This window comes from Bombina bombina, chromosome 2 (assembly GCF_027579735.1).
Source record: "Bombina bombina isolate aBomBom1 chromosome 2, aBomBom1.pri, whole genome shotgun sequence".
Lineage (NCBI taxonomy): Eukaryota > Metazoa > Chordata > Amphibia > Anura > Bombinatoridae > Bombina > Bombina bombina.
The window spans coordinates 887,579,124-887,606,739 of NC_069500.1; the positions used below are offsets into that span (position 1 = coordinate 887,579,124).

Here is a 27,616-nt window from a genome sequence, read left to right on the forward strand (position 1 = left end):
CTGTATATCACTATCATTAAAATACATTATGGTTGTATACCACTATATATGTATATCGTTGTATACCACTATATATGTATATCACTGTATAACACTATCATTAAAATACATTATGGTTGGTATTTAGTGTATTGTTATACCTAGGTTACAATACTACTTAGGTTTGCAGACTTTTTATTAAAAACACTTTCAGCCTGTATTACATATCCACCGTATTGTTCCATTAAGTGATTTCAGAATGTAAAGTTGTATTTTATCCAAACAATACATTCTTTGCTGTTTAGTGCACTTATACTGAGTCTGCAGCATTAATTCTGGAAAGTTTCAAAATTTGTATGGGCTGGGCTTAAGGGGGCGTGGCTGGGCTGGATGGGGCGTGGCTGTGATGGAGGGGCGTGGCTGGGCCGGTCTATACAAATTTCCAGGGCTGGTCTGATTTCCCAGTCCGGCCCTGTTTTCGCGCCATTACTGCGCAGTTGTTTTTTGAGAGCAGGGCATGCAGATGCATGTGTGAGGATCTAAAAATTGCTGGAAAAGCTTCTAGAAGGCGTCAATTGGTATCGTATTCCCCTCTGGGCTTGGTTGTGTCTCAGCAAAGACTATAGCTGGGACTGTATAGGGGTTAAATTTATAAACGGCTCCGGTTCCGTTATTTTAAGGGTTAAAGCTCTGAAATTTGGTGTGCAATACTATTAATGCTTTAAGACACTGTGGTGAATTTTTGGTAATTTTTTAACAATTCCTTCATACTTTTTCACATATTCAGTAATAAAGTGTTTTCTGTTTAAAATTTAAAGAGACAGTAACGGTTTTGTTTTAAAACGTTTTTTGTGCTTTGTTGACAAGTTTAAGCCTGTTTAACATGTCTGTACCTTCAGATAAGCTATGTTCTATATGTATGAAAGCCAATGTGTCTCCCCATTTAAATTTATGTGATAATTGTGCCATATCGTCCAAACAAAGTAAGGACAGTACTGCCACAGATAATGAAATTGCCCAAGATGATTCCTCAGATGAGGGGAGTAAACATGATACTACATCATCTCCTACTGTGTCTACACCAGTTTTGCCCACGCAGGAAGCCCCTAGTACATCTATTGCGCCAATACTTATTACCATGCAACAATTAACGGCTGTAATGGATAACTCCATAGCAAATATTTTATCCAAAATGCCTACTTATCAGAGAAAGCGCGATTGCTCTGTTTTAAACACTGAAGAGCAGGAGGGCGCTGATGATAATTGTTCTGTCATACCCTCACACCAATCTGAAGGGGCCATGAGGGAGGTTTTGTCAGATGGAGAAATTTCAGATTCAGGAAAAATTTCTCAACAAGCTGAACCTGATGTTGTGACATTTAAATTTAAATTAGAACATCTCCGCGCACTGCTTAAGGAGGTGTTATCTACTCTGGATGATTGTGACAACTTGGTCATTCCAGAGAAATTATGTAAGATGGACAAGTTCCTAGAGGTTCCGGTGCACCCCAACGCTTTTCCTATACCCAAGCGGGTGGCGGACATAGTAAATAAGGAGTGGGAAAAGCCCGGCATACCTTTTGTTCCCCCCCTATATTTAAGAAATTATTTCCTATGGTCGACCCCAGAAAGGACTTATGGCAGACAGTCCCTAAGGTCGAGGGGGCAGTTTCTACTCTAAACAAACGCACTACTATTCCTATCGAAGATAGTTGTGCTTTCAAAGATCCTATGGATAAAAAATTGGAAGGTTTGCTTAAAAAGTTTTTTGTACAGCAAGGTTACCTTCTACAACCCATTTCGTGCATTGTTCCTGTCACTACAGCAGCGTGGTTCTGGTTCGAGGAACTAGAAAAGTCGCTCAGTAGAGAGACTCCATATGAGGAGGTTATGGACAGAGTTCACGCACTTAAATTGGCTAACTCTTTTATTTTAGATGCCGCTTTGCAATTAGCTAGATTAGCGGCGAAAAATTCAGGGTTTGCTGTCGTGGCGCGCAGAGCGCTTTGGCTAAAGTCTTGGTCAGCGGATGTGTCATCCAAGACAAAATCGCTTAACATCCCTTTCAAAGGTAAAACTCTATTTGGACCAGAATTGAAAGAGATTATTTCAGACATCACTGGGGGAAAGGGCCACGCCCTTCCACAAGATAGGTCTTTCAAGGCTAAAAATAAGTCTAATTTTCGTTCCTTTCGCAATTTCAGGAACGGACCGGCCTCTAATTCTGCATCCTCTAAGCAAGAGGGTAATGCCTCACAACCCAAACCAGCCTGGAAACCGATGCAAGGCTGGAACAAGGGTAAGCAGGCCAAGAAGCCTGCCGCTGCTAACAAAACAGCATGAAGGAGTAGCCCCCGATCAGGGACCGGATCTAGTGGGGGGCAGACTCTCTCTCTTTGCTCAGGCTTGGGCAAGAGATGTTCAGGATCCCTGGGCACTAGAAATAGTTTCTCAAGGTTATCTCCTGGAATTCAAGGAACTACCCCCAAGGGGAAGGTTCCACATGTCTCACTTATCCTCAAACCAAATAAAGAGACAGGCATTCTTACATTGTATAGAAGACCTGTTAAAGATGGGAGTGATACACCCAGTTCCAATAAAGGAACAAGGAATGGGATTTTATTCCAATCTGTTCGTAGTTCCCAAAAAAGAGGGAACTTTCAGACCAATTTTGGATTTGAAGATCCTAAACAAATTTCTCAGGGTACCATCGTTCAAGATGGAAACCATTCGAACGATTCTACCTACTATCCAGGAAAGTCAATTTATGACTACCGTGGATCTAAAGGATGCGTACCTGCATATTCCTATCCACAAAGAACATCATCAGTTCCTAAGGTTCGCTTTTCTGGACAAGCATTACCAGTTTGTGGCCACTGCTCCAAGGATTTTCACAAAGGTGCTAGGGTCCCTTCTAGCGGTTCTAAGACCGAGGGGCATTGCAGTAGTACCTTACTTGGACGACATTCTAATACAAGCGTCGTCCCTGTCAAAAGCAAAGGCTCATACAGACATCGTTCTGGCCTTTCTCAGATCACACGGATGGAAGGTGAACATAGAAAAAAGTTCTCTGTCTCCGTCGACAAGAGTTCCCTTCTTGGGAACAATAATAGATTCCTTAGAAATGAGGATTTTTCTGACAGAGGTCAGAAAATCAAAACTTCTAAGCTCTTGTCAAGCTCTTCATTCTGTTCCTCGTCCTTCCATAGCGCAGTGCATGGAAGTAGTAGGGTTGATGGTTGCAGCAATGGACATAGTTCCTTTTGCACGAATTCATCTAAGACCATTACAACTGTGCATGCTCAAACAGTGGAATGGGGATTATACAGACTTGTCTCCAATGATTCAAGTAGATCAGAAGACCAGAGATTCACTCCGTTGGTGGCTGACCCTGGACCATCTGTCCCAGGGAATGAGCTTCCGCAGACCAGAGTGGGTCATTGTCACGACCGACGCCAGTCTAGTGGGCTGGGGCGCGGTCTGGGAATCCCTGAAAGCTCAGGGTCTATGGTCTAGGGAAGAGTCTCTTCTCCCGATAAACATTCTGGAACTGAGAGCGATATTCAATGCTCTCAGGGCTTGGCCTCAACTAGCAAAGGCCAGATTCATAAGGTTCCAATCAGACAACATGACGACCGTTTTGTATAGCAATCATCAGGGGGGAACAAGGAGTTGCCTGGCGATGAAAGAAGTGACCAAAATAATTCAATGGGCGGAGGATCACTCCTGCCACCTGTCTGCGATCCACATCCCAGGTGTGGAAAACTGGGAGGCGGATTTTCTGAGTCGTCAGACATTCCATCCGGGGGAGTGGGAACTCCACCCGGAGATCTTTGCCCAAATAACCCAATTATGGGGCATTCCAGACATGGATCTGATGGCGTCTCGTCAGAACTTCAAGGTTCCTTGCTACGGGTCCAGATCCAGGGATCCCAAGGCGACTCTAGTAGATGCACTAGTAGCACCTTGGACCTTCAACCTAGCTTATGTATTTCCACCGTTTCCTCTCATTCCCAGGCTGGTAGCCAGGATCAATCAGGAGAGGGCCTCGGTGATCTTGATAGCTCCTGCGTGGCCATGCAGGACTTGGTATGCAGACCTGGTGAATATGTCATCGGTTCCACCATGGAAGCTACCTTTGAGACAGGACCTTCTTGTTCAGGGTCCATTCGAACATCCAAATCTGGTCTCCCTCCAGCTGACGGCTTGGAGATTGAACGCTTGATTCTATCGAAGCGTGGGTTTTCAGATTCTGTGATAGATACTCTGGTTCAGGCCAGAAAACCGGTAACTAGAAAGATTTACCATAAAATATGGAAAAGATATATCTGTTGGTGTGAATCCAAAGGATTCCCATGGAATAAGATAAAAATTCCTAAGATTCTCTCCTTTCTACAAGAAGGTTTGGAGAAAGGATTATCTGCAAGTTCTCTAAAGGGACAGATCTCTGCTTTATCTGTCTTACTACACAAAAGACTGGCAACTGTGCCAGATGTTCAAGCATTTGTTCAGGCTCTGGTTAGGATCAAGCCTGTTTACAGACCTTTGACTCCTCCCTGGAGTCTAAATCTAGTTCTTTCAGTTCTTCAAGGGGTTCCGTTTGAACCTTTACATTCCATAGATATTAAGTTACTATCTTGGAAAGTTTTGTTTTTGGTTGCAATTTCTTCTGCTAGAAGAGTTTCAGAGTTATCTGCTCTGCAGTGTTCTCCGCCCTATCTGGTGTTCCATGCAGATAAGGTGGTTTTGCGTACTAAGCCTGGTTTTCTTCCTAAGGTTGTTTCTAACAAAAATATTAACCAGGAGATAGTTGTTCCTTCTTTATGTCCGAATCCAGTTTCAAACAAGGAACGTTTGTTACACAATTTGGACGTAGTCCATGCTCTAAAATTCTATTTAGAGGCTACAAAAGATTTCAGACAAACTTCTTCCTTGTTTGTTGTTTATTCTGGTAAAAGGAGAGGTCAAAAAGCGACTTCTACCTCTCTTTCCTTTTGGCTTAAAAGCATCATCCGATTGGCTTATGAGACTGCCGGACGGCAGCCTCCTGAAAGAATCACAGCTCACTCCACTAGGGCTGTGGCTTCCACATGGGCCTTCAAGAACGAGGCTTCTGTTGACCAGATATGTAAGGCAGCGACTTGGTCTTCACTGCACACTTTTGCAAATTTTACAAATTTGATACTTTTGCTTCTTCGGAGGCTATTTTTGGGAGAAAGGTTTTGCAAGCTGTGGTGCCTTCCGTTTAGGTAACCTGATTTGCTCCCTCCCTTCATCCGTGTCCTAAAGCTTTGGTATTGGTTCCCACAAGTAAGGATGACGCCGTGGACCGGACACACCTATGTTGGAGAAAACAGAATTTATGCTTACCTAATAAATTACTTTCTCCAACGTTGTGTCCGGTCCACGGCCCGCCCTGGTTTTTTAATCAGGTCTGATGAATTATTTTCTCTAACTACAGTCACCACGGTACCATATGGTTTCTCCTATATATATTTCCTCCTGTCCGTCGGTCGAATGACTGGGGTGGGCGGAGCCTAGGAGGGACTATATGGCCAGCTTTGCTGGGACTCTTTGCCATTTCCTGTTGGGGAAGAGATATCCCACAAGTAAGGATGACGCCGTGGACCGGACACACAGTTGGAGAAAGTAATTTATCAGGTAAGCATAAATTCTGTTTTTTTGTTCAGAAAGATAGACACTCATCCTGTAGAAGTTCCATTGTTTCAGTCCTTGCTTATGATGTTATATAGGGAGAAAAACCATTTGAGCAATGTTTGGCGCAAACTGATAATGGAAGCAATGTACCCATGAAAGGTGATTATATTATCTATACTAATCAGGAACATTTTTTCCTGTTTGGATTGCTCTAACTACAATATGATTGTAAGGTTATCTATTTTTGAGCTTCCTAGGGCAGTGTTTTTCAACCAGTGTGCCGTGGCACACTAGTGTGCCGTATGAGATCCTCTGGTGTGCCACGGCAGACTGACAACAGTGTGACATATTTTTTAAACTTTGCTTGTTTTTTACTCCCAGTGCAGGGGTAGTTTGTAGGAGGCATGGCATAACAGCACAATACATACAGTATGTGTGTGTTTGTGTGTATGTGTATATATATATATATATATATATATATATATATATATATATATATATATGCTGTATTAGGCTACAATGTGTGATTTTTTAAAAATTTTGGGATGGTGGTGTGCCACAGGATTTTTTAATGTAAAAAAGTGTGCCACGTCAAAAAAAAGGTTAAAAATCACTGTCCTAGGGAATGAATAATAATAATTATAATATAACCCTACTTCTTTCTAAAGCAATGACAAATTTTGTAGTCCTAAATAAATTAATAGGGATACATAATGATATTGATTGATGGTAACAAAATAAGTAAATAAATCACTATCAGACTAAACAAAAAAGATGAATAGTGGAGGAGGACCTTGATCCATAGGCCTCTAGTTATCAAGCCGTCAACCGCAAATTTGTGGCGAGGCTGATTCGCCTTAGTTATCAACCCCTACTGCCCGGAAAAAGTAGAATATAGTGACGTAAGCTTCGATCCGCCGGACTCAGTCCAACACAGATCAATGCTTACGTCACTCCAGATGTTCCGAACGCAAGATCGGCACAATCTGACTACTTTTGGTAGTTATCAAACTACTAGCAGGTACGCTCGCCACTATTCCGGGCCAGCGTACCTGGATTTCAATCCGCCGCCCTGGAGGTGGCGGATCCCATAGGAATCAATGGGTATCTGACCATAGCGAAAGCTCATGTTCGTTGCTGCCCGATATCCCATTGATTCCTATGGGAAACGTCTGCACCTAACACCCTAACATGTACCCCGAGTCTAAACACCCCTAATCTGTCTCCCCCCACACCGCCGCAACTAAATAAATTTATTACCCCCTAAACCGCCGCTCCCGGAGCCCACCGCAACTATAATAAATATGTTAACCCCTAAACCGCCGCCCCCGGAGCCCACCGCAACTATAATAAATATGTTAACCCCTAAATCGCCGTTCCCGGACCCCGCCGCAACTATAATAAATATGTGAACCCCTAAACCACCGCTCCTAGACCCCGCCGCAACTATAATAAATATGTTAACCCCTAAACCACCGCTCCCAGACACCGCCGCCACCTACATAATACCTATTAACCCCTATCCTGGCCCCTATACCGCCGCCACCTATAATACATTTATTAACCCCTATCCTGCCCCCCCTATACCGCCGCCACCTATAATAAATTTATTAACCCCTATCCTGCCCCCCCCACACCGCCGCCACTATAATAAAATTATTAACCCCAAACCTAAGTCTAACACTAACCCTAACACCCCCCTAACTTAAATATTAATTAAATAAATCTAAATAATATTACTCTTATTAACTAAATTTTATTTCAAACTAAATACTTACCTATAAAATAAACCCTAATATAGCTACAATATAACTAATAATTACATTGTAACTATTTTAGGATTTATTTTTATTTTACAGGCAACTTTGTATATATTTTAACTAGGTACAATAGCTATTAAATAGTTATTAACTATTTAATAACTACCTAGCTAAAATAAATACAAAATTACCTGTAAAATAAATCCTAACCTAAGTTACAATTAAACCTAACACTACACTATCATTAAATTAATTAAATAAATTAGCTACCAATACCTACCATTAAATACAATTCAATAAACTAAACTAAATTACAAAAAATCAAACCACTAAATTACAGAAAATAAAAAAATATTACAAGAATTTTAAACTAATTACACCTACTAAAGCCCCCTAATAAAATAAAAAAACCAAAATAATAAAAGTCCCTACCCTATTCTACATTAGAAAGTAATCAGCTCTTTTACCAGCCCTTAAAAGGGCTTTTTGCGGGGCATGCCCCAAAGTGATCAGCTCTTTTGCCTGTAAAAAGAAATACAACCCCCCCAACAATAAAACCCACCACCCACATACCCCTACTCTACCCCACCCAAACCCCCCTTAAAAAAACCTAACACTAACCCCCTGAAGATCTCCCTACCTTGAGTCGTCTTCACCCAGCCGGGCCAAAGTCTTCATCCGATGGGGCAGAAGAGGACATCCAGACCGGCAGAAGTCTTCATCCTATCCGGGCAGAAGAGGACATCCAGACTGGCAGAAGTCTTCATCCTATCCGGGCAGAAGAGGACATCTGGACCGGCAGACATCTTCATCCAAGTGGCATCTTCTATCTTCATCCATCCGACGAGGAGCGGCTCCATCTTCAAGACCTCCGGTACGGAACATCCTTCTTGCACGACGACTACCCGACGAATGGCTGGTCCTTTAAATGACAATCAGATTTTTCCTACCTTAATTCCAATTGGCTGATAGAATCATATCAGCCAATCGGAATTCGAGGGACGCTATCTTGGATGATGTCATTTAAAGGACCAGCCATTCGTCAGGTAGTCGTCGTGCAAGAAGGATGTTCCGTACCGGAGGTCTTGAAGATGGAGCCGCTCCTTGTCGGATGGATGAATATAGAAGATGCCGCTTGGATGAAGATGTCTGCCGTTCCGGATGTCCTCTTCTGCCCGGATAGGATGAAGACTTCTGCCGGTCTGGATGTCCTCTTCTGCCCCATCGGATGAAGTCTTCGGCCCGGCTGGGTGAAGACGACTCAAGGTAGGGAGATCTTCAGGGGGTTAGTGTTAGGTTTTTTTAAGGAGGGTTTGGGTGGGTTAGAGTAGTGGTATGTGGGTGGTGGGTTTTAATGTTGGGGGGGTTGTATTTTTTATTACAGGCAAAAGAGCTGATTACTTTGGGGCATGCCCCGCAAAAAGCCCTTTTAAGGGCTGGTAAAAGAGCTGATTACCTTGTAATGTAGAATAGGGTAGTGACTTTTATTATTTTTTATTTTTTTTATTTTATTAGGGGGCTTAGATTAGGTGTAATTAGTTTAAAATTCTTGTAATATTTTGATATTTTCTGTAATTTAGTGTTTGTTTTTTTTGTAATTTAGTTTAGTTTATTTAATTGTATTTAATTGTAGGTATTGGTAGCTAATTTATTTAATTAATTTAGTGATAGTGTAGTGTTAGGTTTAATTGTAACTTAGGTTAGGATTTATTTTACAGGTAATTTTTTATTTCTTTTAGCTTTAGCTAGGTAGTTATTAAATAGTTAATACCTATTTAATAACTATTGTACCTAGTTAAAATAAATACAAAGTTGCCTGTAAAATAAATATAAATCCTAAGATAGCTACAATGTAATTATTAATTACATTGTAGCTATCTTAGGGTTTATTTTACAGATAAGCATTTAGTTTTAAATTGGAATAATTAATTTAATGATAGTGTAGTGTTAGGTTTAATTGTAACTTAGGTTAGGATTTATTTTACAGGTAATTTTGTAATTATTTTAACTAGGTAGCTATTAAATAGTTAATAACTATTTAATAGCTATTGTACCTAGTTAAAATATATACAAAGTTGCCTGTAAAATAAATATAAATCCTAAAATAGCTACAATGTAATTATTAGTTATATTGTAGCTATATTAGGGTTTATTTTATAGGTAAGAATTTAGTTTTAAATAGGATTCATTTAGTTAATAAGAGAAATATTATTTAGATTTATTTAATTAATATTTAAGTTAGGGGGGTGTTAGGGTTAGTGTTAGACTTAGGTTTAGGGGTTAATAATTTTATTATAGTGGCGGGGGTGTAGGGGTCAGGATAGGGGTTAATAAATTTATGATAGGTGGCGGCGGTATAGGGGGGGCAGGATAGGGGTTAATAGGTATTATGTAGGTGGCGGCGGTGTCCGGGAGCAGCGGTTTAGGGGTTAACATATTTATTATAGTTGCGGCGGGGTCTAGGAGCGGCGGCTTAGGGGTTAACATATTTATTATGGTTGCGGCGGGGTCCGGGAGCGGCGGTTTAGGGGTTAATATATTTATTATAGTTGCGGCGGGGTCTAGGAGTGGCGGTTTAGGGGTTAATAACTTTATTTAGTTGTGGGGTGCTCCGGGAGCGCCGGTATAGGGGGTAGAACAGTATAGTATAGTGTAAGTGCTTAGTGACAGGGTATCAATAAAGCTGTAAAAAAGCCGAAGAGCAGCAAGATTGATGATTGATAACTATCACAGTCCGCTGCTCATCGCCCCGTACTTGGTGCGCAGCTTTTTGACAGATTTATTGATAACTTTGGCGAGCGTATTCAGGTCCGCGGCGGCGATGTGAGGCGAGCTTAGGCAAGCGTATTGGGGCCGGCGAAGGCAGGTACATACGGAGCTTCATAACTAGAGGCCATAGAGCTTATAAACTTCTGAACAATGTGATATGTATATAATGATAATAGGCTCCACTGGTATAATTATATATTTTACATATATAGGTGGACTGCTTACTAGAAAGGGTACACATCTCATTCCACTGACAAAACTCACAGCTTTGAGCGCTCTCTGCACACCCCTAAATTAAAAACAAAAATAGTTAGTAAAAGCCTTTGGCCAAATGGTGATAAGCCCAGGTGCCACACGAAGGAGTCTTCTTATCTAGGTCACTAGCCTACAGCCACACATGCTAGGTTAAAACTAATCAAACTGAGGTGCAAAAATCTCAGTATGTTGTGAAAGAAACTTATCTTTATTAATTGCCATTGGACAGAGAATAATATAAAGAAGATGAGTAAAATTGACCTTTATATCCATGAAAGGCTATGCTAATTATCTTTTTGTTTATTATGAACAGCTATCACAACTGGTAAATTCTCTGTTACAGTGAAACAGCTGACTTTATAAAAATTTTAATCTTTATTGAATACAGTTGGCATTAAACATGCCAATATAAAATCAAATACAGTTCAGCATAATTACTTTGATACGAAACATAAACTTGTCATTTTTATTACGCCAGGCAATTTGCCATTAGTTTATTATAGGGAATTATTTGTTTGTTATAATGGGAAAGAAGCTACATTTAGGTGAAACTTTTTAATGGATAACTGAATTGGGTTTAAAAATAAATTTGTCTATTTTTTTCCCATGGTATACTTGGTACCTTTATAATTTATTTTAGTAGACATTATTGACTAAACACTAAAAGATTATTTGTTTATTTTAAACTGTTTATTAATTTATAGTCATTAAAACACATAGGGATAGATTACTAGTAGTTTGAGCTTGAGCGTTAAAACAGCTGGAAGTAAATTTTTGGAGCTTGGAGATTCGCTCTAGTATTATGAGTTTAATGTAAACAGTGTGTGTAACCAATAGACTAAGAAATTGTGAAAGCAAAATCGCAATCCCCCTAGACTTCAATAGAGCCGAAAAAAATGAAAAAAACACCCACAAGTCGCGCAAACAAGATCGCAGTTATTTAAAAGTGCAACATAAGAACATCATATTGCATATTTCATAATCCAATGTTCTGCACATAGCAGAATTTGTTCTATTAATTCTTGAAGATATATTTAAATACATCTGATGTATTTTTGCACAAACATATATTTAAACATAATCCCCTATGTTCAGAACATTGGAATGTATGAACAACACATGACATATTTCACTGTGTCATGATTTATTAAACAAAAAGAAAGCCAGAGAAGCCATGTGTGAAAAACGAAGTACACCCTTACTGCTTCCATAGGAATTAAGAGGCTAAGTAGCAGCCAGGTGCTGCTAATCAAATGCCCTTGATTAATTGATCATCAGCAAATGTGATCACCTATATAAAAGCCAAAGTTTTATCAGTTTGCTGGTCTGGAGCATTCAGGTGTGTGTTAGCACAGTGCCAATGAGGAAAGACATCAGGAAATTATTTGTTTGTTATAATGGGAAAGAAGCTAAATTTAGGTGAAACTTGTTAATGGATAACTGAATTGGGTTTAAAAATAAATTTGTCTATTTATCCATGAAAGGCTATGCCAATTATCTCTTTGTTTATTATGAACAGCTATCACAACTGGCAAATTCTCTGTCACGGTGAAATAGCTGACTTGTTGCTGCCCATCAATCTGGGAAGGGTTATAAGACCATTTCCAAACAATTTAAAGTCCATCATTCTACAATGGGGAAATATTATTCACAAGTGGAAAACATTCCAGGCAGTTGCTAATCTTCGGAGGAGTGGACGTCCCAGCAAATTCACCCCAAGGTCAGACCGTGTAATGCTCAGAAAAAATCCAAAAACTCAAGAGTTACACCTAAGACTCTATAGGCCTCAATTAGCTTGTTAAATTTTAACGTTCATGAAAGTACAATTAGAAAACGACTGAACAAGTATGGTTTGTATGGAAGGGTTGCCAGGAGAAAGCCTCTTCTCTCTAAAAAGAACATGGCAGCACGGCTTAGGTTTGCAAAGTTGAATCTGAACAAACCACAAAACACGGGGCATTAAACTCAATACAGAGCTTGATAAATATGCCCCAGAATCTAGCCCATTATGGGCCAGAATACATGTAGGGGTCTATTTATCAAGCTCTGAAACACAAGTTTATGAAGCAGCGGTCTAAAGGCTGCTGCTCCATAACCTGTCCGCCTGCTCTGAGGCGGCGGACAGACATCGCTGAAAATCAACCCGATCCAATACGATCAGGTTGATTGACACCCCCTGCTGACAGCCGATTGGCTGTGAATCTGCAGGGGGCGGCGTTGCACCAGCAGTTCACAAGAACTGCTGGTGCGATGAAAAATGCAGACAGTGTATGCTGTCAGCATTTATCAATGTGCAGCAAACATGGTTCGCTATAGCGGATCATGTCAGTCTGCACAATGATAAATGGATAGGGTGCTATTTTACGCTCCCACGCTAACTCCTCTAGAAGTAAGCTTTTTGCTTGCATCAGGTAAGTTAAAGGGTTTTACGCTAACTCGATGCATGCAGAAAAAACAAAGTTAGAATATTGTGCAAATACACACACACATATATACACATTCACACACATATATTTATATACGCACACACACATATATATATATATATATACACACACATAAACACATATACACACACACATATATATATATATATATATATATATATATATACACACACACACACACATATATATATATAGATATACGCACACGCACATATATATATATATATATATATATATATATACACACACACATATATATATATATATACACACATATACACACAAACACAACTTAAAAATACCTACAACATACTTACTTTACTACAAAAGGAGAACATGCTTCTTCTAGAATATTCTTTTCAGAATGAATATGTTCTTGTTGCCTGTTTTCAACAATGTGCTTCTTTTTAATGCATTTCATAGCAAATGCTAAATTTTCATTTTTCACCTTGACCTGCACAGGAAAAATAATAATTTTTAAAAGTTTATTTTATTTAATTTAATGAATCTGAAAACATCACATTAATTAAAATTATAGGTAATTCAAAACAGAAGTATAATAGTCTTCACATTTTGTTATTTTTTTAATATATCTGATGCAAAGTATAGTAAATTTAATAGTGAGCATTTTGGCCCTTATTTATCATTCAATCAGAGAACATCTCTGCCCACATCCAATAGGAGCAAGTTTTTACTTGTTGCCCCATCTTCCAGAGACATATATGAAAGCCAAGAATAAGATACACATACTCATGCTACCATAGAATAATGCATCAATATGTACAGTGTTAGTGAGAATAAGATACAGTGCACTTTTAAAAACCAAATAGCTAAGTCACATGACTAGAAATACCCCAAACATGTACGCTTATCAATTATGCACAACTTTATATGGTACCACGCTACCACTACACCCGGCTGAACACAGATCCCCCTTTGAAAATTACAAGGAGGAATGGCCTGGGCAGCTTCTAATTAGGTATCTAAGTTACAGTACTGCAAGATAACGGAAAACCTAAAAGGACAGTCAACATCCATAGAATGCTATTAATGGCAGTCTCTATGTAAACAGGTTGTCTTGTTAGATCAACCTTCCACAATGCGGCATGTGTAGAAGCACTTGTAAAGCCAATAAATTATATCCCAAATTCTGGAATCATGTGCAATGTCAGCACTGTAACAAAACGTATCTGTCTTCTCATGTCGGCTGTTTCGAGCCTTGATGAAGTTCTGTACAAACTTGAATCCAGAATAGCAGTTAAATCTTGCCTTCGAAAGGACCGCCAGCAATGGCGGCGTCTGTAACAGCATAATCCAATGTGTAGGGATAGGTCACGTGGCAATAGCATCCAATGCCTACACGCGTTTCACCCCCAAAGTCTATTGGTAGACGGGGCTTCCTCAGGGTAATATGTATATTACAGTACTGCCCACTAAGGACAGATTATACAACAGCAATAAAAAGAGGGTAAAGAGACATTCAAGTCAAAATTAAACTTTCATTATTCAGATAGAGCAATGCATGTTTAAATAACTTTTCACTTTACTTCCATTAACTAAATGTGCACAGTGTTTTTATATTTACAGTTTTTTAGTCACCAGCTCCTACTGAGCTTGGTAGTTTTAATGTATTTATTTCGACTTGTAATACCAAGCTAAAGTTAATGCTACGCTTAGCACACCACTTGTAATCTAGCCCAATATGTGGCCAAACTCATCGTCCAGGGGGGAAGCTCCCAAAAGATTCTCTAAGTCTGCCTCAAACTTAGGTTGAAACTGCATTTGGAGTTTCTCAACAGCAATTTGAGAATCTGCACCTCTGCAGTTGCCATTGTAGCTAATGAGTAGTGATTCAGTGCGGTATCATCACCTGAACAGAGACGGGGTCAAGGTTAGGAGCAAACTAGAGTGCCTTGCACCAGAAAGCTCCACACAATGATGGCTCCAGCCATCTACTTCTCACTCTTATGGGGCCCAAAATGGACCATAATCTAACCAATGTGAGATAATCAAATTTATAGATTGCAAAGCTGGATGCTAGGGGGGAAGTAGATAAGTCACGGATTGTAGCAGCTCCTCTTGAGTGCTGGTATTTTTTAGCAGCTTACACAATGGCCACCACCAGAAGCCCCCCATATGCTTTGCTTTTGTTCTTGACAACTCTGACTCCATTAAAAAAATATATTAAAAATATATATAATTTTGTGCTGCACTACTTTAACTTTATTTAAGTTTTAATACTATTTTTGTCTGCTATGCAAAGTGCATTATGTTACAAAAATCCTCAAAACAGGTAACATTTACAAGTGAAGTCGTATTATAGAATAATATGTTTTGGGGCTTATTGAATGCTTACAGAGACCATTGGGGTTTTTTCACAGTGAAGTTTACTTTTCAATCCATTGCAAAGTAGGGGCCAATTTATGTATTTTATACTTTGATATTGAGGCCAATTTATTAAAAGTCTTGCGGACCTGATCCGACAGTGTGGATCAGGCCCGCAAGACCTCGCTGAATGCGGAGAGCAATACGCTCTCCATATTCAGCATTGCACCAGCAGCTCACAAGAGCTTCTGGTGCAATGCCGCCCCCTGCAGACTCGCGGCCAATCTACCGCCAGCAGTGGGGTGTCAAACAACCCGATCGTATTCGATCGTGTTGAATTGTGGCAATTCCTGTCTGCCTCATCAGAGCAGACGGACAGGGTTATGGAGCAGCGGTCTTTAATGAATATTTAATGAAGTCTCATATCCAGAGACATATATGAAAACCAAGAATAAGATACACATACTCATGCTACCACAGAATAATGCATCAATATGTACAGTGTTAGTGAGAATAAGATACAGTGTACTTTTAAAAACCAAATAGCTAAGTCACGTGACTAGCAATATCCCAAACATGTACACTTATCAATTATGCACAACTTTATATGGTACCACGCTACCACTACACCCCGGCTGCACACAGATCCCCCTTTGAAAATTACAAGGAGGAATGGCCTGGGCAGGTTCTATTTAGGGATCTAAGTGGAGCGTAATAACTTCAAAGTTAGAGCTTGTGCAATAAGTGGCAAGAGAGAATTATTATACAGAATAAAATGCAAATCATCAACTGTTACAGTACTGCAAGATAACGGCAAACCTAAAAGGACAGTCAACATCCATAGAATGCTATTAATGGCAGTCTCTATGTAAACAGGTTGTCTTGTTAGAACAACCTTCCACAATGCGGCATGTGTAGAAGCACTTGTAAAGCCAATAAATTATATCCCAAATTCTGGAATCATGTGCAATGTCAGCACTGTAACAAAACGTATCTGTCTTCTCATGTCGGCTGTTTCGAGCCTTGATGAAGTTCTGAACAAACTTGAATCCAGAATAGCAGTTAAATCTTGCCTTCGAAAGGACCGCCAGCAATGGCGGCGTCTGTAACAGCATAATCCAATGTGTAGGGATAGGTCACGTGGCAATAGCATCCAATGCCTACACGTGTTTCACCCCCAAAGTCTATTGGTAGACGGGGCTTCCTCAGGGTAATATGTATATTACAGTACTGCCCACTAAGGACAGATTATACAACAGCAATAAAAAGAGGGTAAAGGGACATTCAAGTCAAAATTAAACTTTCATTATTCAGATAGAGCAATGCATGTTTAAATAACTTTTCACTTTACTTCCATTAACTAAATGTGCACAGTGTTTTTATATTTACAGTTTTTTAGTCACCAGCTCCTACTGAGCATGGTAGTTTTAATGTATTTATTTCGACTTGTAATACCAAGCTAAAGTTAATGCTACGCTTAGCACACCACTTGTAATCTAGCCCAATATGTGGCCAAACTCATCGTCCAGGGGGGGAAGCTCCCAAAAGATTCTCTAAGTCTGCCTCAAACTTAGGTTGAAACTGCATTTGGAGTTTCTCAACAGCAATTTGAGAATGTGCACCTCTGCAGTTGCCATTGTAGCTAATGAGTAGCGATTCAGTGCGGTATCATCACCTGAACAGAGACGGGGTCAAGGTTAGGAGCAAACTAGAGTGCCTTGCACCAGAAAGCTCCACACAATGATGGCTCCAGCCATCTACGTCTCACTCTTATGGGGCCCAAAATGGACCATAATCTAACCAATGTGAGATAATCAAATTTATAGATTGCAAAGCTGGATGCTAGGGGGGAAGTAGATAAGGGGGGAAGTAGATAAGTCACGGATTGTAGCAGCTCCTCTTGAGTGCTGGTATTTTTTAGCAGCTTACACAATGGCCACCACCAGAAGCCCCCCATATGCTTTGCTTTTGTTCTTGACAACTCTAACTCCATTAAAAAATATATATTAAAAATATATATAATTTTGTGCTGCACTACTTTAACTTTATTTAAGTTTTAATACTATTTTTGTCTGCTATGCAAAGTGCATTATGTTACAAAAATCCTCAAAACAGGTAACATTTACAAGTGAAGTCGTATTATAGAATAATATGTTTTGGGGCTTATTGAATGCTTACAGAGACCATTGGGGTTTTTTCACAGTGAAGTTTACTTTTCAATCCATTGCAAAGTAGAGGCCATTTATGTATTTTATACTTTGATATAGTCTCACACACAGAAAGACCTTTTTATGTAGCAGATTATTTTTATTGAACACTTATTTTTCTATAGTATATTTAAAATAAAATGCTCACATTGAAGTTTTCACTATTAGTGAATACGACCCAATGTTAAAATCATTGTGATAATGGGTATATTTTAAAAAGATATCTGTCTTGTGATAGAGATTGACTGTGAAATGTTATAAAGGGATGAAATCTGTATTTTACTATACTCTGGGAGGTGTTGCTTCTCAGACATTGGAATAGTTTTAAAAGCCGCTTCACCACCTGCATTGAAGGTGTAATGTAAATAATGCCTTTAAACAGTATTCAATGGCAACACAATTTACATGCGTCAAAAGAAACTCAACCCCTTTTGAAACAATACAATACTGGAACTAGGACATGAATAATAAACCAATAGGAGCTGGGGGAAAGTGAGTATATTATACATGTGTATACACTGTATTGTACATGTGTATTATATTGTAAATTGCTATAATATGTATATAACTCATAAATAAATGTGTTTTTAACTCATGGGGCCGAATTATCAAGCACTGAACGGAGCTTGATGCCCCTGTTTCCGGGCGAGCCTCTGAGGCCGCAGACATCAATCCGTCCGATCCTATACGATCGGGCTGATTGACACCCCCTGCGGCCGCGAATCTGCAGGGGGCGTCATTGCACAAGCAGTTCACAAGAACTGCTTGTGTAATGATAAATGCTGACAGCGTATGCTGTTGGCATTTATCGATGTGCGGCAGACATGATACGCTACATTGTATCATGTCCGCTCGCACATTAATAAATAGTCCCCTCAGTATGTTTTTGTTTCTTTTTAGGAAGAATATTTTGTGTTCGGGATATTAATATTCCATAGCAGACAGTAGCTGCAGCCTTTTTGTTTTACCAAATTGCGTTTTTAAAAAACTTTATAATAATACAGTGTACAGTTTCCCCCATTATTAACACTTTCGGTTGCTGACAAAGTGAATATATAGGTGTTCCATGGGAGTAACCTGTATTTTTATGGGGAAACATTGCAGTGAGTTTCTAATTTTAAAAGGACTATTCTTTATCCATTTCACCCATATAAATCTCGGTATCTTTTCAGTGGCGAGTTTTTGAATTGTAAGAAATCTGTTAAGTGTAAAGTTAAATGGACACTGAACCCAATTTTTTTTCTTTCATGATTCAGATAGAGCATGCAATTTTAAGCAACTTTCTAATTTACTCCTATTATCAATTTTTCTTCATTATCTTGCTATCTTTATTTGAAAAGCAAGAATGTAAGTTTAAAAGCCAGCCCATTTTTGGTTCACAACCTGGGTTGTGCTTGCTGATTGGACAGCACCAATAAACAAGTGCTGTCCAGGGTACTAAACCACAAATTGGCTGACTCCTTAGCTTAGATGTCTTCTTTTTCAAATAAAGATAGCAAGAGAACAAAGGAAAATTGATAATAGGAGTTAATTAGAAAGTTGTTTAAAATTGCATGCTCTATCTGAATCAGGAAAGAAAACATTTGGGTTTAGTATCCCTTTAACCCCTTAATGACCGACGACGTGCAGGGTACGTCCTCCAAAAAAATACAGTTAACGACCGAGGATGTACCCTACACGTCGTCGGTCTGAGAAAGCGGTGGAAGCGATCCTGATCGCTTCCAGCCGCTTTCCGGTTATTGCAGTGATGCTTCGATATCGAGGCATCCTGCAATAACCCTGCATAGCCATCTGATGCAGAGAGAGACACTCTGTGGCCCTCTCTGCACCGGACATCGATGGCCGGTATCGTTGGTGGGTGGGAGGCGGGTGGCAGCCATCGATGTGCCTTGTAACAAGGAGGGGGCGGGATCATGGGTGGGGGTGGCCGGGGGCACGCAGTGACGCGCGCCGCGTGCACGGGGTTGCAGCGGGTGGGGAACGGCTACACCACAGAAAAATAGTAAAGGAAAAGGGGGATAGGGGCGTAAAAAATAAAAATAAAAATGAACAAAGCGATCTGGGAGGGGGTGGGGGGTTGGTGTTTGGGGGGGGGAAGCTACACTACAGAAAAAAAAAATTAAAATAAAAAAAAAACATTTTTATTGTAAAGATGGCTACCAATAAGTTAGAGGGGGAGGTTTATAGAGCTGTTTTGGGTGGGGGGATCAGGTAGGTTGTGGCTAAAGGGGGTCCTACACATATGTAAATATGCTATAAAATATATATATATATATATATATATATATATATATATATATATAAAAAGATACCTTTTATTTTAGTACTGGCAGACTTTTTGCCAGTACTTAAGATGGCGGGACAATTGTGGGGTGGGGGAGGGAAGAGAGCTCTTTGTTAGGGATTAGGGGGTCTGATGTGTCAGGTGGGAGGCTGATATCTACACTAAAGCTAAAATTAACCCTGCAAGCTCCCTACAAGCTACCTAATTAACCCCTTCACTGCTGGGCATAATTCACGTGTGGTGCGCAGTGGCATTTAGCGGCCTTCTAATTACTAATTAATAATTGCACAAGCTGTTTGTAAATAATTTCAGTGAGAAACCTAAAGTTTGTGAAAAAGTGAAAGTTTTTTTATTTGATCGCATTTGGCGGTGAAATGGTGGCATGAAATATACCAAAATCGGCCTACTTTGGGTTGTCTACTACACTACACTAAAGCTAAAATTAACCCTACAAGCTTCCTAATTAACCCCTTCACTGCTGGGCATAATACACGTGTGGTGCGCAGCGGCATTTAGCGGCCTTCTAATTACCAAAAAGCAGCGCCAAAGCCATATATGTCTGCTATTTCTGAACAAAGGGGATCCCAGAAGCATTTCCAACCATTTGTGCCATAATTGCACAAGCTGTTTGTAAATAATTTCAGTGAGAAACCTAAAATTGTGAAAAAGTGAACGTTTTTTTTAATTTGGTCACATTTGGCGGTGAAATGGTGGCATGAAATATACCAAAATGGGCCTAGATCAATACTTTGGGATGTCTTCTAAAAAAAAATATATACATGTCAAGGGATATTCATGGATTCCTGAAAGATATCAGTGTTCCAATGTAACTAGTAGACATGTGCGATTCAGTTCGATTCGGAAATTCGGCAAATTCGGAGATTCGGATCGAACCGAATCTCCGAATTAAAATAGTGCTGAATCTACTGAATAAATCCGAATAACTTTGGATTTATTCGGATTTATTCGGATTTATTCGGTAGATTCGGATGGCCATGGATTACACTAGTATTGTACAGTATATTAGGTTATATCACTCTGCTATGGGTTACACCTAATGTACAGTACATAATACTAGTCTAATCCCACCTAACACTTACCGAAATTCCAAATTTCCAAACCGAATCAAACCGAATCCAGCCGAATTTATTCGAATCCGAATGAATCCGAAAAAAATCCGAACCGAATTGATTCAAATTTTTCCGAATTCAAAATGGCTCCGAACCGAAATTCGAAAAAATCCGAATTGATCCGAACCAAACCGAATTTTTTCGCCATGCACATGTCTAGTAACTAGCGTTAATTTTGAAAAAAGTGGTTTGGAAATAGCAAAATGCTACTTATATTTATTGCCCTATAACTTTCAAAAAAGCAAAGAACATGTAAACATTGGGTATTTCTAAACTCAGGACAAAATTTAGAAACTATTTAGCATGGGAGTTTTTTGGTGGTTGTAGATGTTTAACAGATTTTGGGGGTCAAAGTTAGAAAAAGTGTGTTTTTTTCCATTTTTTCCTCATATTTTATAATTTTTTTTATAGTAAATTATAAGATATGATGAACATAATGGTATCTTTAGAAAGTCCATTTAATGGTGAGAAAAATGGTATATAATATGTGTGGGTACGGTAAATGAGTAAGAGGAAAATTACAGCTAAACACAAACACAGCAAAAATGTAAAAATAGCCTTGGTCCCAAACGGTCAGAAAAAGGAAAAGTGCTGTGGTCATTAAGGGGTTAAGCTTAGTTTACATATGTACTAACACACCAAATGAACAGTGGCACTACTCGGGCTTTTCCTCAGGTAGTATAGTTGTGTATACGTTAAAAAGGTCTATATTAGTCTCCTATAAATCTCTAGAGGAAATGGTGCTTGTGCATAAATCTAAATCCAAACACAAAGGAAAAATGATATAAAGAATACCAAGATTCCCAAAGTATGCACTTGCAGCACTCTGGGCCCTGAACTAAAGGACGGAATATCCCAACAGGATTTTAAAATATAACCTTTATTATAGAAATGTAACCCCTTAATGACCGCAGCACTTTTCCATTTTCTGTCCGTTTGGGACCAAGGCTATTTTTACATTTTTGCGGTGTTTGTGTTTAGCTGTAATTTTCCTCTTACTCATTTACTGTACCCACACATATTATATACCGTTTTTCTCGCCATTAAGTGGACTTTCTAAAGATACCATTATTTTCATCATATCTTATAATTAACTATAAAAAAAATTATATAATATGAGAAAAAAATGGAAAAAAACACACTTTTTCTAACTTTGACCCCCAAAATCTGTTACACATCTACAACCACCAAAAAACACCCATGCTAAATAGTTTCTAAATTTTGTCCTGAGTTTAGAAATACCCAATGTTTACATGTTCTTTGCTTTTTTTGCAAGTTATAGGGCCATAAATACAAGTAGCACTTTGCTATTTCCAAACCAATTGTTTTCAAAATTAGCGCTAGTTACATTGGAACACTGATATCTTTCAGGAATCCCTGAATATCCCTTGACATGTACATATTTTTTTTTAGAAGACATCTCTTCTCTTTAGAAAAAAGGCGCTTGAGAGGTGACATGATTACTTTATATAAATATATTCAAGGCCCATATACAGAGATGGCAGAAGCTCTTTTTATTCCAAGAAAATTGGTTCTGACAAGAGGTCATAATTTAAGGTTGGAGGAAAGGAGATTTAATCTCCTGCAACGGAAACGTTTTTTCACTGTAAGAGCAATAAAATTGTGGAACTCATTACCAAAGGAGGTAGTGAATGCCAATACCATAGATACATTTAAAAATAGTCTGGATAAATTTCTGTATATAAACAAAATTCATGGATATGATTGCTAGTATTAAATGGGTCACATTTTAATGGGGTTATTTAAGCTTAACTGCAGCTTTTTGTAAGTATTTTAGATTTGTATAGGTTGAACTTGATGGACTTCAGTCTTTTTTCAACCTTATCTACTATGTTACTATGTTACTATGTTACTATGTTACATCCCAAAGTATTGATGTAGGCCCATTTTGGTATATTTCATGCCACTATTTCACCGCCAAATGCAATCAAATAAAAAAAAAATGTTCACTTTTTCACAATTTTGTTCACAAACTTTAGGTTTCTCACTGAAATTATTTACAAACAACTTGCAATTATGGCATAAATGGTTGTAAATTCTTCTCTGGGATCCCCTTTGTTCAGAAATAGCAGACATGTATGGCTTTTGTTGTTGCTGTTTGGTAATTAGAAGGGCGCTAAATGCCACTGCGCACCACACGTGTATTATGCCCAGCAGTGAAGGGGTTAATTAGGGAGCATGTAGGGAGCTTCTAGGGTTAATTTTATCTTTAATGTAGTGTAGTAGACAACCCAAAGTATTGATCTAGGCCCATTTTGGTATATTTCATGCCACCATTTCACCGCCAGATGCGATCAAATTAAAAAAAACGTAATATTTTTCAAAATTTTAGGTTTCTCACTGAAATCATTTACAAGCAGCTTGTGCAATTATGGCACAAATGGCTGTAAATGCTTCTCTGGGATCCCCTTTGTTCAGAAATAGCAGACATATATGTCTTTGGCATTGCTTTTTGGTAATTAGAAGGCCGCTAAATGCCGCTGCGCATCACACGTGTATTATGTCTAGCAGTGAAGGGGTTAATTAGGTAGCTTGTAGGGAGCTTGCAGGGTTAATTTTAGCTTTAGTGTAGAGATCAGCCTCCCATCTGACACATCACACCCCCTGATCCCTCCCAAACAGCTCCCTTCCCTCCCCCACCCCACAATTGTCCCCGCCATCTTAAGTACTGGCAGAAAGTCTGCCAGTACAAAAATAAAGAGAATCTTTGTTGTTGTTTTTTTAAATTGTATAGCATATTTACATATGCAGCTGTGTAGTATCCCCCTTATCCCCCAACCTCCCTGATCCCCCCCAAACACCTCTCTAACCGTCCCCCTCTGACTTTTTGGGGGCCATCTTGGGTACTGGCAGCTATCTGCCAGTACCCAGTTTGCAGAAAAAATGTTTTCTGTTTTTTTTTTCCACAGTTTTTTTTCTGTAGTGTAGCTTCCCTCCCACATTCCAACCCAACACCCCCTGATTTAGCTTTTTTTATTTTATTTTAATATCGGTATAAATCTGATTACCTATCCTATTACCAATCTTATTTTCTGTAGTGCAGCGTTCCCACCCGCTCCCTCCCCGTGCACGCGCCCGCCCCCTCCCTATCGTGCACGCGGGCGCGCCCGTGTGCGCCCCCCGGACATCCCCGCCCACGATCCCGCCCCCCTGCACATCTCCAGGGCCATCGATGGCCGCCACCCGCCTCCCGGTCTTGCTCCCACCCACCAACGAAGGAAGCCACCGATCTCCGGTGCAGAGAGGGCCACAGAGTGGCTCTCTCTGCATCGGATGGCCATACACTGTTATTGCAGGATGCCTCCATATTGAGGCATCACTGCAATAACCGGAAAGCAGCTGGAAGCGAGCAGGATCGCTTCCAGCTGTTTTCCACACCGAGGACGTGCAGGGTACATCCTCAGGCGTTAACTGCCTTTTTTTTGAGGACGTACCCTGCACGTCCTCGGTCATTAAGGGGTTAAAAAACCAAGTGGTTGGTTTATAACACACACAATTAAAATACACTCCAGTACCGAGATCAGTGTAGTAGGTAATATGTAAGATCACTAAATATTACGATTAGGCCTGTATAATATCACAGTTATAAGTGATCTCAAATGTAACCCAAAATAATCGCTAGTTTAAATTCACTCAAAGGCTTGCAGCAAACAAGCTAGAACAGAAATTATAATCAGGATAAATTATGATCTGAGAATCAGAAAGAGTGTTATAAGCTTATACAGTTAGATACAAAGCTCAAAGATTATGAATAATACGTATATGTCTATTGGAATTGATACTAAATGATATTAGTGTATCCAATGTAACTTTAGTTAATATGCATATTAATGGTGAGCTGTGGATTATATCAAGTAAGCTTATATTTCTGCCTGCATCTAAGCATCTATTAATTCAAAAAAGTTTCCAGTGTGCCAGTCTTATAGCAGTGATCAAATGCTACAGAACAGTAGCAATCACTCAGTCACTTTTTGAGAAAACTTCTCTTTTATAGGTAAGAATACAAATTATGTGTAAACTTGTAGCAGTAGAGTCACTTTATTAAGTGGTAGAATATATTCTGTGTTAAAGCAAATAAATAGGAACTCCAATTTTCTGCTACAATAAATATTAATTCACCATCCATTCAAGGATTAAATCCATTTATAGAAAAAAGTTTAAATCAACCTTGACTAAATACAAGGTAATTAGACTGGTTTATCTATATGGTTGATGCCACGAATGTAACAGAGTTTACTATAACCAAACTTAAATCTATATTCAGTTCGTATGGCCTTTTGATTCAATCACAACCAGCGTTGTGGAATTACGCTGAGTTTGGCGCAACCCAGGCCATATTTGATAGATATCTTACAGATTTTTAGCACAGCTTCTATACATATGATGTAAATGTTATAGAGGTAATGGATTTTGGAACCTGTACTAGTTAGAAAATAAGAGTAACACTATAGACTAAGTCTGGCACAACCCAGGCTGGTAGTAGAATTATTAATGTATAGTGAAATTGAACTATTCGTGAAAGGTTTAATGCTCATATGGTCGATACCTGATAGGTTCTATCACAGTTCATGTTTAGCAATTTGCTAAATCCAACACAACCCAGGTGGTGTGTAAAAATAAGAATCGCTCAATTAACAGCGCTATATGCAGTCAGATTTTAATATATATATTTTTGATATTAATGTTGTATATTCCGGAAATAGTCCAGTAATTTAATAATTTGTACAAAAATATATAAAAAAATATATTTCTTATATTGTAATAGCACTAGATCTGGCACAACCCAGACTAAAGATTGATTTAGTATTGCTCTATTGGTTAGCACTGTTTATATTGTTGATAAAGTTTAAACTATTTCTGGCACAACCCAGATTAAATTAGTAACAACTAGTTCTCACAGCATCAATATGGCAAATGCTGTAAGTATCAAGCAGTTTAACAGTCATACAGTATTCCTTACATTCATCTGACATACATTTATCTATGTATATAGAGGCTATGTTGACTGATAGGCTAAGTCTGGCACAACCCAGGCTGTATATTTTATAGTATTACCAGTTAAATGCTGCAGTAAATGATTCTAAGTGAATCAATATAGCCGGTGCTGCACTTCTCCGGTTGTTCAACATTCATACATGACTCATAACATTCACCAAACATACCATTTGAATGGATTATTTTGACCGTTAAATTAATTAGGCACAAGCTATTAGTAGATATTAAAGTTAGATGCTAGAATGGCACCTCGGTGTAACAATACAGATCATTATTTGTTGTGAACAGTGTTCACTCATCTAGATAGACCCTGATAGTCTGTGATCATGCTGAGTATTGCAAGTGAACTTAGGGGCACATACAGTGGCGTCACTAGGGGGGGGGCGGGGGGGGCGGGCCGCACCCGGGTGACACCCTCCAGGGGGTGACACCAAAAAAAAAAAAAAAAAAAATTTTTTTTTTTTTTTTTTTTTTTAAATTTTATTGAAATTCAAAGAAATACAATGTTGAGATGCATAGATTATTTTATTAGAGGCTGGCATTTGTGAACATTAGTGGGACTGGGGAAGTTGTAGACACACAATTTGTTTGCCCCTTGAGCCAGTGCTGCAACTTCAACAAATAGTTTTCCCGGCTGCTTTTGCTTGTTTGTACTTTGCTCCTCCCCTGCCCAATTTCACTATGAATGTTGTGGATGTGCCGTGGGGCTTGCAAAGTTGCGCTGCTAGCCTAAACCTGCCTGCCTATCTGTGCTCACTGCTCAGTGACATGCGGCCCAGGGCTGTGCACTGACAGACTTGGAACAGAGTCAGAGTGCAGAATTTTCATAGTTTGCATGCCTAAACCTTTTCTTCAGTGATTTATTTTAGAGTGCTCTGTTTATCTTTCATTTGATGTTCTGCTGAGCCAGGGAGCAGCTCTAGGCATGAGCTTCCTAATTAATGCAGTGCAGTTTACATATTTTGTATGTGTGTGTCTGAGTTTTTGTGTGTCTCAGTGTTTTTGTGTGTGTGTTTTTGTGTGTGTGTCTGAGTGTGTTTCTGAGTGTTTGTGTGTGCATCTGAGTATGTTTTTAAGTGTGTCTGAGTGTTTGTATGTGTGTTTTCCTGTGTTTTTGTGTGTGTCTGCTTTCTGGGGGGGGGGGTGACACCATGACTTACCGCACCGGGTGACACCAACCCTAGTGACGCCACTGGGCACATAGATACAAGGTACTGGGCACTTAAAATTAACACAAAAGATAGAGTGTGAACTCGTTCCCACCTAACACTTACCGAAATTCCAAATTTCCGAACCGAATCAAACCGAATCCAGCCGAATTTATTCGAATCCGAAAAAAAATCCGAACCGAATTGATTCAAATTTTTCCGAATTCAAAATGGCTCCGAACCGAAATTCGAAAAAATCCGAATTGATCAGAACCAAACCGAATTTTTTCGCCATGCACATGTCTAGTAACTAGCATTAATTTTGAAAAAAGTGGTTTGGAAATAGCAAAATGCTACTTATATTTATTGCCCTATAACTTTCAAAAAAGCAAAGAACATGTAAACATTGGGTATTTCTAAACTCAGGACAAAATTTAGAAACTATTTAGCATGGGAGTTTTTTGGTGGTTGTAGATGTGTAACAGATTTTGGGGGTCAAAGTTAGAAAAAGTGTTTTTTTTTCCATTTTTTCCTCATATTTTATAATTTTTTTTATAGTAAATTATAAGATATGATGAACATAATGGTATCTTTAGAATGTCCATTTAATGGTGAGAAAAATGGTATATAATATGTGT

At 39.1% G+C, this 27,616-nt stretch overlaps 1 protein-coding gene across 1 annotated transcript in view; it reads right to left on the bottom strand.

Moving 5' to 3' along the window:
* The window catches only part of PRKG2 (protein kinase cGMP-dependent 2), a 308,690-nt gene that overhangs the window by 38,938 nt on the left and 242,136 nt on the right, over window positions 1–27,616 (bottom strand). Inside the window, exon 12 of the mRNA XM_053703230.1 lies at window positions 13,186–13,322. Coding sequence (XP_053559205.1) covers window positions 13,186–13,322 — 137 coding nt within the window. The remainder of the gene's footprint in view (window positions 1–13,185; window positions 13,323–27,616) is intronic.